Source organism: Coffea eugenioides, chromosome 5 (assembly GCF_003713205.1).
Source record: "Coffea eugenioides isolate CCC68of chromosome 5, Ceug_1.0, whole genome shotgun sequence".
Taxonomy (NCBI): Eukaryota; Viridiplantae; Streptophyta; class Magnoliopsida; order Gentianales; family Rubiaceae; genus Coffea; species Coffea eugenioides.
Genome location: NC_040039.1, coordinates 5,029,914 through 5,047,367, shown reverse-complemented (window position 1 = coordinate 5,047,367; position 17,454 = coordinate 5,029,914). Strand labels below are relative to the sequence as shown.

At 34.5% G+C, this 17,454-nt stretch overlaps 1 protein-coding gene and 1 pseudogene across 1 annotated transcript; one reads left to right on the top strand and one right to left on the bottom strand.

Moving 5' to 3' along the window:
* Positions 1-11,493, top strand: part of LOC113771059 — a 31,278-nt pseudogene extending 19,785 nt beyond the window's left edge.
* Positions 11,494-12,926: 1,433 nt separating this feature from the next.
* LOC113771058 (putative disease resistance protein RGA1) lies at positions 12,927-16,237 on the bottom strand. Its single transcript, XM_027315684.1, has 2 exons — positions 15,914-16,237; positions 12,927-13,067 (listed from the first exon to the last, which is right to left on the bottom strand). The coding sequence occupies exons 1-2, from the start codon at positions 16,235-16,237 to the stop codon at positions 13,041-13,043; spliced, it is 351 nt and encodes a 116-aa protein (XP_027171485.1). The 3' UTR covers positions 12,927-13,040.
* Positions 16,238-17,454: the final 1,217 nt, after the last annotated feature.

The following is a 17,454-nucleotide window of genomic DNA, read 5'->3' as shown; positions in this document are numbered from 1 at the left end:
GTACTGAGGCATATGAGAAGGTATGCTCTGTTGAAATTGACCTTGTACTTGAGAAACAGAGCTGACTGAACATGCATATGATATTTGGTTTGCCATATACTATTTTGCAAGAATGCTAAATGACGACATTTTGCTTGTCAACCAAGGTGGATTCAACATATTTTAAAAGGAGCATATAACTTGAAATAATTTTTCATCGGACTGTTATATGACAGTCCTATTTTGTCTTAAAGTTACATTATGATAAATGCAGGCTCTCAATCGAGCTATTGGTAAGTCCGGAAATAAAGGTGTTGAAGCAGCGTTGACAGCTGTAAGTCAATTTCATTTTGTTGAGTTGCTTTCTTGTCTCTTCATTTTCTTGTCATTTTACTCCATGGAGTATTTATTTGTTGTCAGGCACATTGTTTGCTTTGTGGATAGTATCTGGTTTGTGTTCTGTTCAAATCAAATGTCATCAATAAAGAACCTTTTTGTTTTTCTTTTTGGTTTGGTTGCAATGGAAAGGGGTGATTTGACCAATATAAGACTCTGGTTTGCCTCTGTGCCTACTGGGTCTTGCCCTTGTAACAGGTCTTCTCTCAATATAATTTAGTAGAATACAGCCAATAGTAATGCTTGGAAAACAGCTTCTTACTTAAGCAGTGAGGTATCAATTGTCCAAAATGCATTACTTTTTGACTTAAAAATGGGAGTTAGAAGGCAAACAAGGGCTTGAACTCCACAACGACCACTGGTGGATCTCTGTGATATTGGTGGTTTTCCAAACAGAGTTTCTCAGCAAGACTCTAAAATATCTAGCTTTTATTAGTTCCAAGTTGCATCTAGTTTATGACAGTGCATGTAGTTATTGGTAGGCTTCTAAATCATATTTTCACAGTTAAAATATGAGTTTTATGGATTAAATGATTTAACAGCCTTTATAGAAAGAATCAAAATATAACCAACCACTGGAGTTGAATATAAATACAATGAACTCTAATGTGTCAAAGTCTATTTTATCTTCAATAAATACTACTACTAGAACTATCACTGCTACTACTACTATAAAAGTATCATGAGTTTTGGTGCCTCTTAAGTGTACATGCATTTTTGTAGTCTTAGTTTTTGTTATTCCAATTATCTTTGTAAACATTTTTTTAAGAAAGGAAACAAGCTAAAGAATAATTTGTCAACTTGTTAAATTTTAACCATTAGAATAAGGATTAACTTTTTATACACTCACAATATAGTAATTTTTTTTATACTAGCAATTTTGGATATATATCACATGTGCATGATTTGAATTTTAAATTTGAATTTATGTTATGTGACATGATTTAAACCTACTTGTATAAAAAAATCTTTACATTGGCAATGTATAAAAAGTTATCTAATAAATAATACCATAAAATGATGCGCTAATAATAGATTGTCAATAATACACATTATAGATAAACATAATGTACAAATTTTCTTCTTTATTAAATCTAGGGTTAATATCACTTTATCCCATTCAACTATATCATTACTATCAGTTTACCCCCTAACGTTATCTTTAGTCACTTCACCCTCATAAGTAATTCAGCTCAACATGTTAAAAAATTTTAGACAAAAATACCCTTTTATTCTATAGCATTACTATATTGTTATTATTACTTTATTCCTTTAAATTATAGTGATATAATTGCTTTAATTTGTAACATTATTTTCTAGGCATTTTACTTCATCATTAATCTAACTAGTATGGTCAAAAAAATTTAAATATATTTACCCTTATATATATAATTAAAATTAAAAAATTTGGAATGATTATTCTTCTTTTTTTTCACTTTAAGGAACCCAAAAATATAAAAATAAAAGGATTTTCTCAATTTCTTTTTTCACACTTATTAATACTAAGAAAAGAAAAAGAGATAGGAAAGAAAGAGACAGAAAATTAGATTTTGTAAAAAAAAATAATAATAAGGAAAAGTCTAACATTATTGTATTAATTTAAGGTTGTTAGAATTAGGATTGAAATCTGGTGGTAAACAGTAAAGTAAAATAATTTTAAAATAATAAAAGTATTTAATTCTTTCTTATTTGTATTTTTTAAAAAAGAATTGAGCTCTCTTTCTCTATCTCTCTCCCTCCCCTTCTCGATCTTTCTATTTTTTTAATATTAATAAGATTGCCAAGAAAAAAGAGATTAATACTTTGACTTTTTTTCTTGATACCAAAGAGGAGAAGAGTCACTCTAAATTTTTTATTATTTTTATTATACAGAGTGGAGGGTACTTTCTTCTAAATTTTTTTTAACTTGTTAAGTTGGTTTAATGGTGAGATAAATTGTCTAAAAAATAACTCTATGGGGTAAATTGATAATGAGACTATAGTTTATGAGGGTAAAGTGATAATAACTTTAAGGCTAAACTTGTCTTTTTACTTTAATTAACAAACTCCGTTAAATTTGATCGTTAGTCTTAGGGGTAAAGTGACTAAAAGATAACGTTAAGAGGGAAATTGATAGTGGCATCGAACGTTAAGGGGGTAAAGTGATAATAACCCTTAAATCTACACAAACTTACATACAATAGGACAATAATAATTTGATGAAATAAAGACTAGTTCTGTAACGATTTGAAATTCAATCTGGAAATTGGTAAGGTTGCAGACGCTTTCAACAAATGATTTTGAACAAAGCAAGTGGACGTGCCTCTTCAACCATGTTTACAATTATTTGAAATTTTTACATGAACCCAAGCGAAAGTTGATGTAGAGGTTGATCCCCCAATGCCTTCTGCTGTAGCTTCATTTTGATCCATCAATGAGGATTATCTGGAAAACAAAGGACAAAAGCCAAAAAAAAAAGGATAAAAAGACAAAACATAAATGGAATTCCAAACTCAAGAGTTTACAGTTAGATATTGTTAGAAATTTAGTGTTGTATTTACTAGTTAATGACTTGCATCTTCTCAATTAAAAAAAAAAACCATTCTAAACTATTAATGAATATTTCATATTTTCATTATACATATGGCTCTGTTAACACTTGATTCATTATTAAGCACATGTCATATTCTGCAAGTAGTAATTATTTGTTTGTTGCAAACAAAAGTAGGCCTTTGGTTGTTGTAATTCTATAAGGAGCAATTATTTGACTTCAAAGATGATAGATACATTAAAAAAATGTGTGAATAACCATACCTGAGGAGTCATTAGCTATGTCAACTCGAGAAATATGTGATATCTTTATCCAGTCATCTCCTGTTTTGTCAGAGTAATGATTCCTCAATTTGGAGCAACGTCGAATCTCCAAAATTTTGAGAGATGATATCTTTTTAAGGATGCGATGTGGCAGAGCTTCAAGCTTTTCACAGTCCCAAATTTTTAGTTCCTCCAAATATGGCATGATAGAGACAACTGCTTTTTCATCATCTTCACTTAAATCTTCCCAATGTGTCCAATTTAGGAAGTAACGAAAATGTAATTTTCTCAAATTCTGAAATGCTACTGGTTCAGCTGAGAATGATGATTCGGTGCTCGACAAAGTATCAAGAGCATCTGTAACTCCGAAGAATTTCTTACCTAAACATTCCAGCTTTTCCACTACCATGAGCTCAAGCTCTTCTAAGGATGATAGCTTCCACAAGGCACGCAAGGATGAGATATTGCAGGGCTTCTCAATATATAGCTTCTTCAAGTTATTGGCGTGAGACATCATTACAAGCCAACTGGGTAACTGGGCTCCTGGACAGCCAATTAGCACAAGTTCTTCCAAGTTTGGAGGTGGTTCCATGGTTTCAATGCAACTTGGAGTTTCTATAAAGTAGGCCTCGAATCTAAAGAACAAAGACATTTCACGCATGTTGACCTTCTTTCCAAGTTCTGCACTCCCAAAGTCTACTTCTCCTTCAATTACAACACCCAATATTTCCAGTTGGTTCAGGTCCTTCAAAATTGCCAAATTATCAGAGTTGCTCCTGGCGATGAACCGAGTCAAACTACAAAGTGACGTCAGCATCCTGAGTCCTTGTGGAATTTGACCTAATTCATAGGTAATATCATTGAGAAGGTGCCTCAAGTGTACAAGGCCTTCAATCCTTTCAGGAAGGCACGAAAGATTATCACAATTACTTTGTTTAAAAGCACCTATTTAATCATTCGAAATCTTTCTCTCTCTGTCTCCCTCTCCCCTCACGCACTCTCTCTTTCGATTCTCCATCTTTTGTTGCTTCAGATCTTTTTTTTTTCCTTCCTTGAATTCAGATCTATTACTGCTACTATTTGTTTGACAGGTGAAATTAAAAAACAAGATGAAATCAGGATTGGATTTTGAAGAGGTTTGAGGAAATTTTGATTAAAAAAAGTTAGCATAAAAGAGGGAAAAAAAATGGAAATTTCAGTTTCTAGGTAAACTCGTAGCGAACAACTACCCGATTTTCGGTTCAACAGATCGAATCGGCCAATCCATTCCTGTCCAAGTTTAAAAGCACTAGTTTTACTAGTAGGTGTACATTGGACATTCATTAACACATTAAATGCCACTTAACCTACCATATATATACACACACTAACAATTATTATCTTTCGTTGGATTTATACAATTTTCCTAATTAAGTTTACCTTTTAAAAAAATTAACATATGAAGTACATTTTAACGGGAAGAAAATTTTGTTATAAAGATCTAAACTTGATTATGATGCTTCATGATCGAAGTCTCTATTAATTTTTCCTTTTGGCTTTTGTTGTAAAGATGCCAATTTTTAAAAATTACTGAGTTTCTTCAGTTTTGAGTGGTTAATTAGGCTTAATGAATTTGCGGGTTAAGACGATACGATTCGACATCTGGGATTCAGAAATCATGGCCATGTGAATGCAATAATTCTGCTAGGACATTGGAGCTTCACTGGGATATATGATTATACTAGGACATGAGTGCATTACCCTGTGCTTGGCTTAGCCCCATCGATACTGCAAATTAGTAAAACTAAGAAAAGGTTGTTCACTTTTTCATTTCTGTTTTTCTTTTTTTGCCTTTTCTTTTTCCCGCTTGGACACCACAAGATCACAAGCAGAGAAGCCCACGTAAAATGAGAAAATTAAACCAAAAATGATGGAACTATACTAATACAGTTTTATTTTACAAATCCAGAGCAGGAGAGTTACATAAGATAAAAGATAGTTAAGAAATGGAATACATAACCAAAGATTATGCATCCAATCATGTCTAGGATCATTGTTGATTAGTACTCAACAACTATTCACCACTTTCTTCTACAAATCTTGCTAATCCCAATCATGTCTAGGATCATTCGTTGATTAGTATACAACAACTATTCACCATTTTCTTCTACAAATCTTGCTAATGCCAACAGAGTTATGAAGGATAGAGTGACGATACATGCAACATGGTATCAACAAGCAAATTGTTGAACCTCACTGATGGATGCATTTTTTTAATAGACTTTTGTTTTGGGGTACCCCCAAAGGCGCATGATAAGTACACATAATTAAGGGGGTAAATCCATCATAAAATTCAAAAATTATTATCCACCCCTTGAGTTGAGTAAATTTTTGGCTACAAAATTTGAATTTTTGCAGACAACTATAACCGGAACCACTTTCTCATCCTGTGTCTTTAGGATACAGAAGAATAGAAGGACCTTTTTAGTATTCCACCGAGATTAGGAGTTTCTAAATTGATGAATCTAGTAATGTTCTAGAAACCTTTTTTCCTTTTTGTTACTAGGTTCACCAATTTTAACTCCTTTAGGAATCACAAATTATTGAGAAGGCTTTTGAATAAAGACAGGAATTGTAAAACAAATTAAACAGGATGGAAAATAATAGACAGCAAAAGAAGTAGAAGTTCATCACATCCCGTCACAAACTCATTCCCTTAACTTCTCTCCCTTCTTTCTGTTTAGAAGTAGATGGGAAAACACCTTTCAGATATACTGTATGCACAGGGATAAGGTACAAATTATAATAAGAAAAATTCTAAGATGCAACCTTGACAAATAAGGATCTTAAAAAATATACCAATTTCTTTAGGTCATAAAAGATGGGTAAAAAAATCTTGACACTTAGCTAACTAATTAAACATGAATATTCTAAATAACAATAGAAAAGTTGATTTCTCAATCTACATGAATTCATATTCAGCTAACTGGAACTTAAAAGCTCTTATTTTCTCTACACTAAATGCTTGAATTGTCTAGCGGACCCAACCTCAACCAAAAATACCATGCATTTCATCTTCAACACTCAAATTCGAAAAGGGCATCATTGAAGTAAACGGTGTCAATGTAGGCGATGAGAGTACTTTTCCAGTGAAGACTGCTTGTCAATTAGTGAATGTTTTTATGTATCATAAATGACTTATGGCTAAAGTTTTGTCTTTTGTAAGATTCTTGGAGGGGTTTCCAAACAACAACTTGAGCATATTCTGTGATTGTAATTACTGTTATTAATATAATGAGAATGAATAATGGTATTCATATCCTGTTCCTCTTCTTTGAAGAAGAACAAGAGAAGTAGAGCGGTCAAATTAAATCATCGTTGATGACATTCCCAGTGTTCAGGCCGATACTAGAGAGATTACCTTTCAGTTGGATGAGAGTTTGAAGGATCTCTGTTTTTCAGGTAGAGTAGTGGAAGCTATTCGGATATTATGCCACACAGGGGTTCAAGTAGAATTGGAAACTTAATTCTCTTCTTTTGCAGGACTGTATCTTCAGGAAAGATTATAGTTTGGGGAAAATAATCCACTGGCAAATGATAATCGTTGGATGTGTTCCCAATGAATACCTAAATGTTAAATTGTTGATTTTATATGCAAAGGCAGGAGATCTTAATCTAGCCCATATTCTTTTTGATAAGTTACAATTGAAAAGCTTGGTCTCATGGAATTCGATGATTCCAGGCTATGTGCAGAAAGGTTAGGAAGAGGTGGGCTTAAACTTGTTCCACAAGATGAGAAAAAATGGTTTGATGCCAGACCACTATACCTTTGCATCAGTCTTTAGGGCTCTGCTTCTTTAGCAATCCTGGAACAGGGGAGGCAAGCCCATGCTCTGTGGATCAAGTGCCAAATTAGTGGAAACCTTGTAGTTAATAGTGCTCTCATGGATATGTATTTCAAGTGCAGTAGTCTCTCTGACGGGCATCTTGTATTTGAGAAGTTCTTAGATAGAAATGTTGTTACCTGGTCTGCTTGATATCTGGATATGGACAACAAGGATTTGGTGGATGCTTTCCCTTTCTTATGGGTTCGGGTATTATTTAAACATGTTGAAATTTGATTTTCTGATGGTTTGAAGTTTCATCCTTTGCTGACCTCTTTTGTTGTTCAGGAGAAGTTTTGGGTCCGTGCTTCAAGTTATACCCCTTGCGGACTCTGTAACGAAGTTAAATGCTCTGTGTGAGCTCTGTGGTAGACAAGCTTTACATTGAGAAAGACGAGGAGACTGAAACAGAACTAATCGCTGGGGCTGAAGCGTACATGCCCAATTGCCCATGTGTCGAAAACACTATGTGAGAGGACAAATGGTCAAAGAAGCTGCAAAGACAGTGTTAGAATCTCAAAAGGGTTCAATGTGATGCAGTTGTATAGTTGTGTATGATGAAGCATTGAATCTGGCTTCTCATATCTCAGGCCATAATGTTGGCACTTGCGCGTGGTGTCTAATTGCAGAATTGGTATACCCTTGTCTGAGTATGTCAAAGTTCAGTGGTCATACAAAGGGTATCTTAGCTTATGAGTTTGTCCTGAGTTTGCCTTGTAAGGATCACCCTGTTGTATGGGGTGCTTTACTTGGAGCTTGTAAGATTCATGGAAATATTGACTTGGCAAAGATTGCAGCTAAAAACTTCCTTGAGTTGGAACCTGGAAGTGCTGGAAAGTATGTTGTCTTATCAAATGCTTATGCTTCTTTTGGTTTGTGGGATAATGTAGCCGAGATTAGGAGTGTGATGAATGAATATGGGATGAAGAAGGAGCCTGGTCATAACACGATTGAAATTCAAAGGAAGGCTCACTTTTTCCTAATGGAGCATAATAGTCATGAGAAAACTGACTTATATCATTAATCGAAGATCAGACTTGTGTCCCAAAAGATGGGGTTTGTTCCTGATGTAAGTAATTAGTAGACAGGATTAAAGTTTGATCTATGCAATCATCTATGCAGCTAGTGCTATAGGTTGGATGCTGCTTTTTGGGAGGGAAGAACTTCTCAAAATTGTTGGACTGTACTTCATCCTCAATGTCATGCCAGCTAATTTGTTATAATTAGAGGAGATAAACATTTCTATGGTCATTATATTTCCTCTAATTGTTAGGAGATGGCCTATATGTCAAATTTGTTGGAAAGATTCAGAGTGATCTTGCCATTGCATTATATTAAGGATCTTTTGGAGATTGATTAAATATTCAGATCATATTGAGGTGATGCTGGAAGTTGTTCAGAGTGATCTTGTTATGCAGAGGTTTATGGATTGAATATATTGGAGTTAGTAGAAACTGGCACTTGGTAAGTGATGTTCATTGAAATGCCATTTCTTCTACTTGAGTTCTTTATGTGCCTTTGATTCTATGAGTGCTTAAGGCTTCTTAGGAAATTAGACAATTTGATCTAAAGCTTCTTACGAAAGTAGAAACTGTACCATCTGGACAGAATGGATTTTTGGTGGATGTAGACATGACCTCTGTTTATCTTGTCTTTTTCTAATTAGTATCTTCATGCAGAAGTGTTACAGTTATAAAATCAGAAAAGGACACTAGATATGCATTGGACTCAATTGTTACACATGATGGAGAAAAATTACCATGCTGGCCATTGGCAAATCTTTCATCATTCAGACAAAAGCTTGGTAGTGAGGCATATGATAAGGTATGCCCTGTTGAAATTGACCTTGTAGTTGAGAAGTAGTGCTGCGTCTTGGTCTGGTGTCAACTACCTGGGCATGCATATGATATTTGGCTTGCCATATACTATTTTGCTAGAATGCTAAATGGAGACATTTGGTTTGGGTCAGGCGACATTTTGTTGGATACTACATATTGTACGAGGAACATAGAACTCTTCATAATTTTGCATTGGACCATTATGATAGTTGTATTTTGCAGTAAACCACTATCCTGAGTAGTTGATATTACCATGATTACAGCTAGAAGTTATTGGTATAGATGAGGCACAATTTTTTTGAAGACCTTTATGATTTCTGCCGTGAAGCTGCTGACCATCATGGCAAGACTCTGTTATTGGTACTCCGAAATTTTGCATGTGGATCTATCTAGTCATCCCAAATAGTTTTGGTGGATGCTTCTTTTCTTATGGCATCAGTTTTCCCGCTTCTCATCGAACAATAGATATTTGGTATGCATCATTTAAACCTCAGGAGAAGTTTTGGATCTGTGCTTGAGGTTATACCCCTTACGGACTCTGTAACCAGGGTATGGTTTATTTCAATACCTAATGAAGCAATAAATGTCAACCTACAAACTGTAATAATATTATTGCCCTGCATAATGGAAATGATATGCAAGTTTTCTTGATCTTAATGTTTTCATATACTGGGAATGGCTTCTATCGAAACCACTATATGATCTGGAGAAACAATTCTTACTAACTTGAAATACTAAAAGCATGAATTCAGCCCTAGGGGAAATAGTCATTAGAGGAGCTTTGAAAGATTTGATTGTATTAGCTAGATATCCAGTAGCTTAGTTAAACAAGTTTTGTTAAGAAAGGAATCAAAAGATTGGTAACTGTGCAATACTACAGATCCATAGGTGGTAGCAGTGATGGAAATTTTGCCCAGTTGACAGATGGTTTTTGTGTTAAAAGAACTCATCTTTTGTTGTTGAAAGATGTTCATGGTTTATTGCGACTTAGAACCATTTTGAAATTGTCTGATTCGTAATAACTGCACGGCATAGTGGTTTTACCTGTTTTTCCCATTTTATGCTCATAGACACAAGCAGAAGTTCTTATGTTCTCAAATGTCAGAAGATGAGAAAATTGTTTAATTTTGGAACTTACGGGTACATACCTCATAACAGGAACTTGAGGTGTTTAGGACTCATCAACTTGCTTTGTTGTGTGTTCACCTATAACTTCATTTTTTGAGTTTCATGGAATGCGGTCTGAAAACATTTACGGTACCTTAATGGTGAAGTGTCTAATTTTCCTTTCAATGAATTCCAGGTGTTCCATGCGTATTTGGTGTTTTGACCTATGATGACGTGGAGCAGGTAAATTCATGAAATTTCTCTTTTGGTTAATAAAACTCATGGAAAACTCATGGTTGACCTTTCTGATCTCCTATACTCTTTTTCATGGGAGTTATTGCATTGAAAATCATAAAAGAGTTCATCATAAAATTTTCATGTTGCTGAATATGATAATCTTCCTGTGGGTAATTTTTGGTCAAATTTCTCTACTGACGGAAATTGTCGCCCTGATCTTTACCAGTATTCTACAAATTTTCCCATTGGTACCCCATTTCTTAAAGTTACATTATGATAAATGCAGGCTCTCAATCGAGTTGGTGGTAAGTCCGGAAATAAAGGTACTGAAGCAGTGCTGATAGCTGTAAGTCAATTTCATTTTGTTGAGTTGCTTTCTTGTCGCTTCATTTTCTTGTCATTTTACTCCATGGAGTATTTATTTGCTGTCTGGCAAATTGTTTACTTTGTGAATAGTATCTGGTTTGAGTTCCGTTTAAATCAAATGTCATCAATAAAGAACCTTTTCTGTTTTTCTTTTTGGTTTGGTTGCATTGGAAAGGGGTGATTTGATGAATTTCTCCATCTCTGCTGGGTTTTGCCCTTGTAACTGGCCTTCTCTCAATATAATTTAGTATTATACAACCAATAGGAATGGTTGGAAAGGGCCTTCTTACTTAAGCAGTGAGGTATCGATCATCCAAAATAAATTATTTTTTGAGTTAAAAATGGGAGTCAGAAGGCAAATAAGGGGTTGAACTCCATAACGACCATTGGTGGGTCTCTCTGTGATGCTGGTGGTTTCCCAATCAGAGTTTCTCAGCAGGACTCTAAAATATCTAGCTTTTATTAGTTCCGAGTTGTATCTAGTTTATGACAGTGCATGTACTTGTAGGTATGTTTCTAAATCAAATTCTGGTTGATCGTTGCTCGTAATATTGTCCTTCTTCAGGTCATCATCTTATGAGTAAGAAACTCTTGCGGTAAGAGTCTGTTTTTGCTGTCATAGCATAGTTAATGGCATAACGTTCATTTTGTATCCTGGGTCTGACAAAATAATGAGTTGTACCATATTTTAGAAATGAATGTTCCTGATCTGCATTTTCCTCTCTAATAATGTCTATTCATGATCCGGTACCAAGGATGAATTGGTTTCCTTGTTTGAGTTGTATTGCAGATTGAAATGGCTTCTTTGTTTGAACACCATCTGAAATTTTAGGACGCAGGTGCTGTGGACCAACATTAGAGCTTTGTACTGTTGTAATTCTTCTGTTCTGAACCCTTCTCAGCAGGCAGAATAGGATTCCTTACTCCAAAGACTCTTGTAATTCCCTGCATGCATTCAGTCATGGGCTACATTGGGTTACATGGAATATTTGTTGGGATTTTTGTAAACCTTATATAACAGTTTATCCTATACTCTCATGCACTACTTTGGTTTCTAATTTGATGTTTGTGCGTATTTTTGTTAATTTGTAAACAAACTTGGAGGTGAAAATTGGTGCTAGTTTCTTGTCAAGCATGGTAACTTAAGTAGCAATCTAGCAGAGAATTGGGCAAGGTTCTGTTGTTTCTTTGGGAATTCTTTCATATTTCGATTTTCTGGAAGCTGAACAGGGAGTACCAATTTTGCTTCTTCAGAGATGGAATTTTTGATGAGGTAATGTCTACTTGAGAGATAGTGACTTCAATTATGAAAGTCATTAGGCTAGGGCTGCCCAATTTCACAGTTAAAATGTGAGTTTAATGAATTAAATGATTTAATAGCCTTTATAGAAAGAATCAAAATATAGCTAACTACTGGAGTTGAATATAAATACAATGAAATATGATGTGTCAAAGTCTATTTTATCTTCAATCAACTTGAAGATAACTAATTACGTGTCTGAATTTTTCAATTATTTTTTAAAAATTGTTTCTATTTGGAAGGGTATGATTAGGAAGCAAGGATGGGGAAGGCATATTTTCAACTAAGTATTGAACATATATAATAGTGAATGAACAAAGGATGATATTCAATTCTGGAATATGGATAGTTTGTTAAACTGGTTCATATATGTGAAGTATGCAAATAATTGATTTATTATGATATGTCTTGCAAACTTTCAAGTTCAAAATTCTGCTGGTAGTAACTTTGTCATGTGAATGAAAATGTCAAGATTTATTATGATATTTTGTTCTACTCATCTTAAATTCCATTCCTTCCCTTCTTAAAAATTTTTTTTAAAAAAGCGAATTAGTCCATTCTCTTTTAGAAGAAAGTATTATTAACAAATCATTGTCATTACTACTACTAGAACTACCACTGCTGCTATTACTATAAAAGTATCATGAGTTTTGGTGCCTTTAAGTGTACATGCACTTTTGTAGTCTGAGTTTCTGTTTTTCCAATTATCTATGTAAACAGTTTTTTTAAGAAAGCAAACAAGATAAAGAATAATTTGTCAACTTGTTAACTTTTAACCATTAGAATAAGGATTAACTTTTTATACATTCATAGTGTAGTTATTTTTTTTATTACTAACAGTTTTGGATGTATGCTTCATGTAATTTGTTGAATTTCAAATTTAAATTTATATTATTTTTAAAATAATACCATAAAATAGGTGTGCTAATAATAGATTGTCAATAATACAATATATAGATAGCACAAAGTACAAACTTTCTTTTTTATTAAATCTACACAAACTTATAGACAATAGGACAATAATAATTTGAAGAAATAAAGACCGGTTGTGTAATCACTTGAAATTCAATCTGGAAATTTGTAAGGCTACATATGCTTTCAACAAATGATTTTGAACAAATTGACGTAGAGGTTGATCCCTCAATGCCTTCTGTTGTAGCTTCATTTTGAGCCATCAATGAGTATTATCTGCAAAACAGAGGACAAAAGCAAACAAAAAAAAAAAAACAGATAAAAAGACAAGACGTAAATGGAATTCCAAACTCAAGAGTTTACAATTAGATATTGTTAGAAATTTAGTGTTGTATTTACTAGTTAATGACTTGTATCTTCACAATAAAAAAAACCACTCTAAATTATTAATGAATATTTCATATTTTCATTATACATATGGCTCTGTTAACCCTTGATTCATTATTAAGCACGTCATATTCTACAAAGCAGGCCTTTGTTTGTTGTAATTCTATACATAGTAATTATTTGACTTCAAAGATGATAGATACATAAAAAAAATGTGTGAATAACAATACCTGAGCAGATTAATAATATTTGTCAGATATATCAACTCGAGGAATGTGTGATATCTTTATCCAGTCATCTCCTGTTTTGTCAGAGTAACGATCCATCAACTTGTCGCAACGTCTGATATTCAAATTTTTGAAAGATGATATCTTTCTAAGGATGAAATGTGGCAGAACTTCAAGCTTTTCACAGTCACAAATTTTTAGCTCCTCCAGGCGTGGCATGATAGAGACCGCAACTTTTTCATCATCTTCACTTAAGTCTTCCCAATTTGTCCAATTGTGAAAGTACTCAAAACATAATTTTCTCAAATTTGGAAATGCCACTGCTTCAGCTGAGAATGATGACTCGGAGTCTGACAATGTATCAAGAGCATCACGGCTACTCTCATGTAGTGCTTTTGTAACTCCGAAGAATTCCTTACCCAAACATTCCAGCTTTTCCACTTCCTGGAGCACAAGCTCTTCTAGGGATGATAGCTTCCACAAGGCAAGCAAGGATGAGATATTGCGGGGGCCAGAGATCATTAGCTTCGTCAAGTGATTGGTCACAAGCCAACTTGGTAACTGGGTTCCTGGATAGCCAATTAGCGCAAGTTGTTCCAAGTTTGGAGGTGGTTCCATGCTTTCAATGCAACTTGGAGTTTCTATAAAATGGGCCCCATCGCTAAACCACAAATACATTTCCCGCACGCTGATTTTCTTGCCAAGTTCTGCACTCCCAAAATCTACTTCTCCCTGAATACTAATGTACAATATTTCAAGTTGGTTCAGGTCCTTCAGAATTGCCAAATCATCAGAGTTGCACCTGGCGATGAACCGAGTCAAACTATAGAGTGACGTCAGCTTCCCGAGTCCTTGTGGAATTTGACGTAATTCATGGGTCCCAACATTGAAAAGGTGCCTCAAGTGTACAAGGCCTTCAATCCTTTCGGGAAGGTACGAAAGCTCATCACAAAAATTGATATCAAAAGTTTCCAGATAATATAGATCACATATAGCTTCTGGCAGTGTCACGAAAGGATTCAGGCTTAAGTCCAAGTACCGAAGATGAATCAATCTTCCGATCTCGGCTGGGATTTCAGTTATCTCACAATCACTTAAATTCAGAGTCCTCACGCGCTTCAAACTGCAGAACAGATTTTGGGGAACTACTTTTCCACTCAGAAAAGTTAAAAAGCTCCTGAGCCGTCCAAAATCAACGACTCGAGAACTAAACATTTCCTCCTCAGTGCCTCCCAAAATTGTTAGATGACGTGCTCTTTCACTAGATGGGTTTCTTCCAAGTGCATGACATTCATTTTTTGTGAGAAATTGTGCAAAATCATGCACTATGTCATGCATCTTGCACACCATATATTCATGATCAACTTGAAAAAAGGAACGCATTGCCAAATTGTTGAAGTATTCACGGCCCACCAGCTCCAAGCGCTCACCTCTTCGTCTTGGGCAAACATAACCTTGTGCTATCCACAGCCTAATAAGCATTTCTACACCTATCAGATAATCTTCGGGAAAGACAGCACAATATGAGAAGCAACGTTTCAGCTCGGGGGACAACCCGTTATAGCTTAAATACAAATGAGGGAAAAGGTCCACAGCTGCTTCCTCCAATTGCCATATCTCACTGTCCAAAACATTCTGCCACTGTTGTACAGTATCTTTGAACCGTAACAAGCTTCCCATAGTCTTTGCAGCAAGTGGCAACCCCTTGCACTTTTCTGCAATTTTCTGCCCAATTCTTTCCACTTTCTTGCATAAGTCCCCTGATTTTCTAGCAAATGCTATCCTTTGCATTATTAGCCAACAATCAGAGTCAGAAATTAGGGCCATCTGGTGAGTATGAGTCGTTCCCACCACTGTGGCCACTCTATGACTCCTTGTTGTCACCAAGAGTACACTTCCGAGAGCCCCATCCTTGAGAGAGTCTTGAAAAGGTTTCCACTTTGTGTCATCCTCTGTCCAGACATCATCTAGGACAAGCAGGAATCTCTTACCAGAAAAAGTTTCTTTTATACGTTGGATCAATGGATCCAACTCTGATTCTTGAGAACTTTTTCCAGCATTCTCAAGGATAGCTTTCGCAATCCTTTTCTGGTCAAAAGGATCCGATACACAGATCCAATTTCTAAGATCAAAGTGATTCTTCACTTCATCATTATTGAAGAGCAGCTGGGCAAGTGTGGTCTTTCCACTACCCCCGGCCCCTACCACAGAGATAACTTGAACCCCCTTTCTTCCTTGACTACTACTCTTAGACAAAACTTGGTCAAGTAAAGCATCCTTATCAGATTCTCGACCATAGATCTCTGATTCGTCTATGATTGAGGTAGTCATAATTCGCTGAAAATCTTGAGAATCAGGAATCCCCCCAGTTGAAATAAATTTGAATTGATCTGCCTCTTTCAAAGTCAATTCTAGCTTTTCATGTATGCTTTTTATTTTCAAAGCAATATCACTACGAACAGGAACTTGTTTAAGACAAGAACAAAGGGATGGGATGAAGGAATGAACCTTGCTCCACAATGTTGCCTGCAATCTGGCATTCTGTTGAGTTCCCTCATTCTTTGCTCTGTGAATCTTGAAGTTCCATTCGTCCAGCACGTCGTCCATCTCATATGTTATGTCCTCAAGCTTTTCTAGCCAAATTCCAACACTTTTGTCCTTCAGCCTTCGTGTCTCTGCATCATGCAGCACTTTTTCAATGGTTGCCAACTTAGAGGAGATATTTGCCACCTCCTCTTCAACCCCCATCACCAGGTTGACCTTCTCCCCAAACTGCTTCACGAGAACATTACTCAGTTGATCAATTATCTTTGGAACAAACAATTCAGCCATTGCTTATGGTTTTTAGCTGAGAATTTGTGTATTTCGAAGTGAAAAATTGTTTGTTTGTTTAGAATTAGAAACAGCAAATATGTTCAGGCATTCATAGATTGGATGGCATAAAAAATTCCTTACTTTGATGCACACTCAATTAAAGAATAAAGCATTCCTTATTCTAGTGTTTGGAATCAGAAAACATTGACGTTAACTTTGCACACAAGAATAAAAAGAAAAGCAAAGTTGTGTATCCCTCTTTTTTGTTGTTGAATTAATTGAAAAGCGTAAAACATGTGAAAAAGTGTAAAACAAATTGTCGCGATTCTTATATTAACAAAACGAATTGCTAGTTTTTTTGAATACAAAGATTATTTAAGGCAACAAGTATCAATTTTCCCAAATGAAATGAAATTAAACATGAAAAGTGACTAAAATGCATCGTGCGACCATGATTTCTTATCGTATCTTTTTCTTTTTTTTCTTTTGGATAATGTTATTTGTCATAAAGTATCTACTCTATACTTTATAGGTGATCTATATAAAAAGGTCATATAACAATAGTATGATATCTGTTAAAAGGTTGTTTTTGTTTTTATTTGTTAAGGATTTCTTTTTAAACATTTTAACAGGTGCCCATTGGATACTCTAACCTCTAATTTCATGTGCGAGAATGCTCATAATGGAAAAATCTTTGCATCTGAAATGGTAGGGAAAAAAATTATCATTCTAGAGTGTCTAGTACACAGGTTAGAGTGGAATATTCATTCATTTTCTAGTATTTATTATAATCATTATTTAAATGTCAAATTAGAATATAATTAATAGAAATTTGACTTAGTTACCCATGATTAATTTATAGGGCATGATATGTTTTATTACTTTTGTTTTATTTGTTCTACTATATTATATGTTGATTTACATGGAATTTTAACATTTTTAGAATAATAGACAATTGATATTACAATTTTTCAATTGTAATTCTTGATTCATTCTACCATATAAATTTTTATGCTAAAACTAACAATTGCTTAGGATTTCCATGTAACAAAAGCAGCTTGAGGGTTATATATATATATATATATATATTCTTTCTTAACGATTCCATATCACTGCTAAACTTTTTCCTTTTTCTTTTTTTTTTTTTCAATTTGAAGAAAAAAAAAATTTAGAAGCTAACTTTGGATTACTTACTATGCTTTGCAACAAAGCAATTCATTGTCGACTTTGATACT

What these genes read in the sequence shown, in the direction of transcription:
- LOC113771058 (XM_027315684.1), bottom strand. Translation starts at nt 16,237, where the DNA reads ATGGCTGAATTGTTTGTTCCAAAGATAATTGATCAACTGAGTAATGTT. An exon ending in AGGCAACATTGTGGAGCAAG is followed by an intron (nt 13,068 to 15,913) that starts GTTCATTCCTTC and finishes TCTGTTTTGCAG; the next exon opens with ATAATACTCATTGATGGCTC.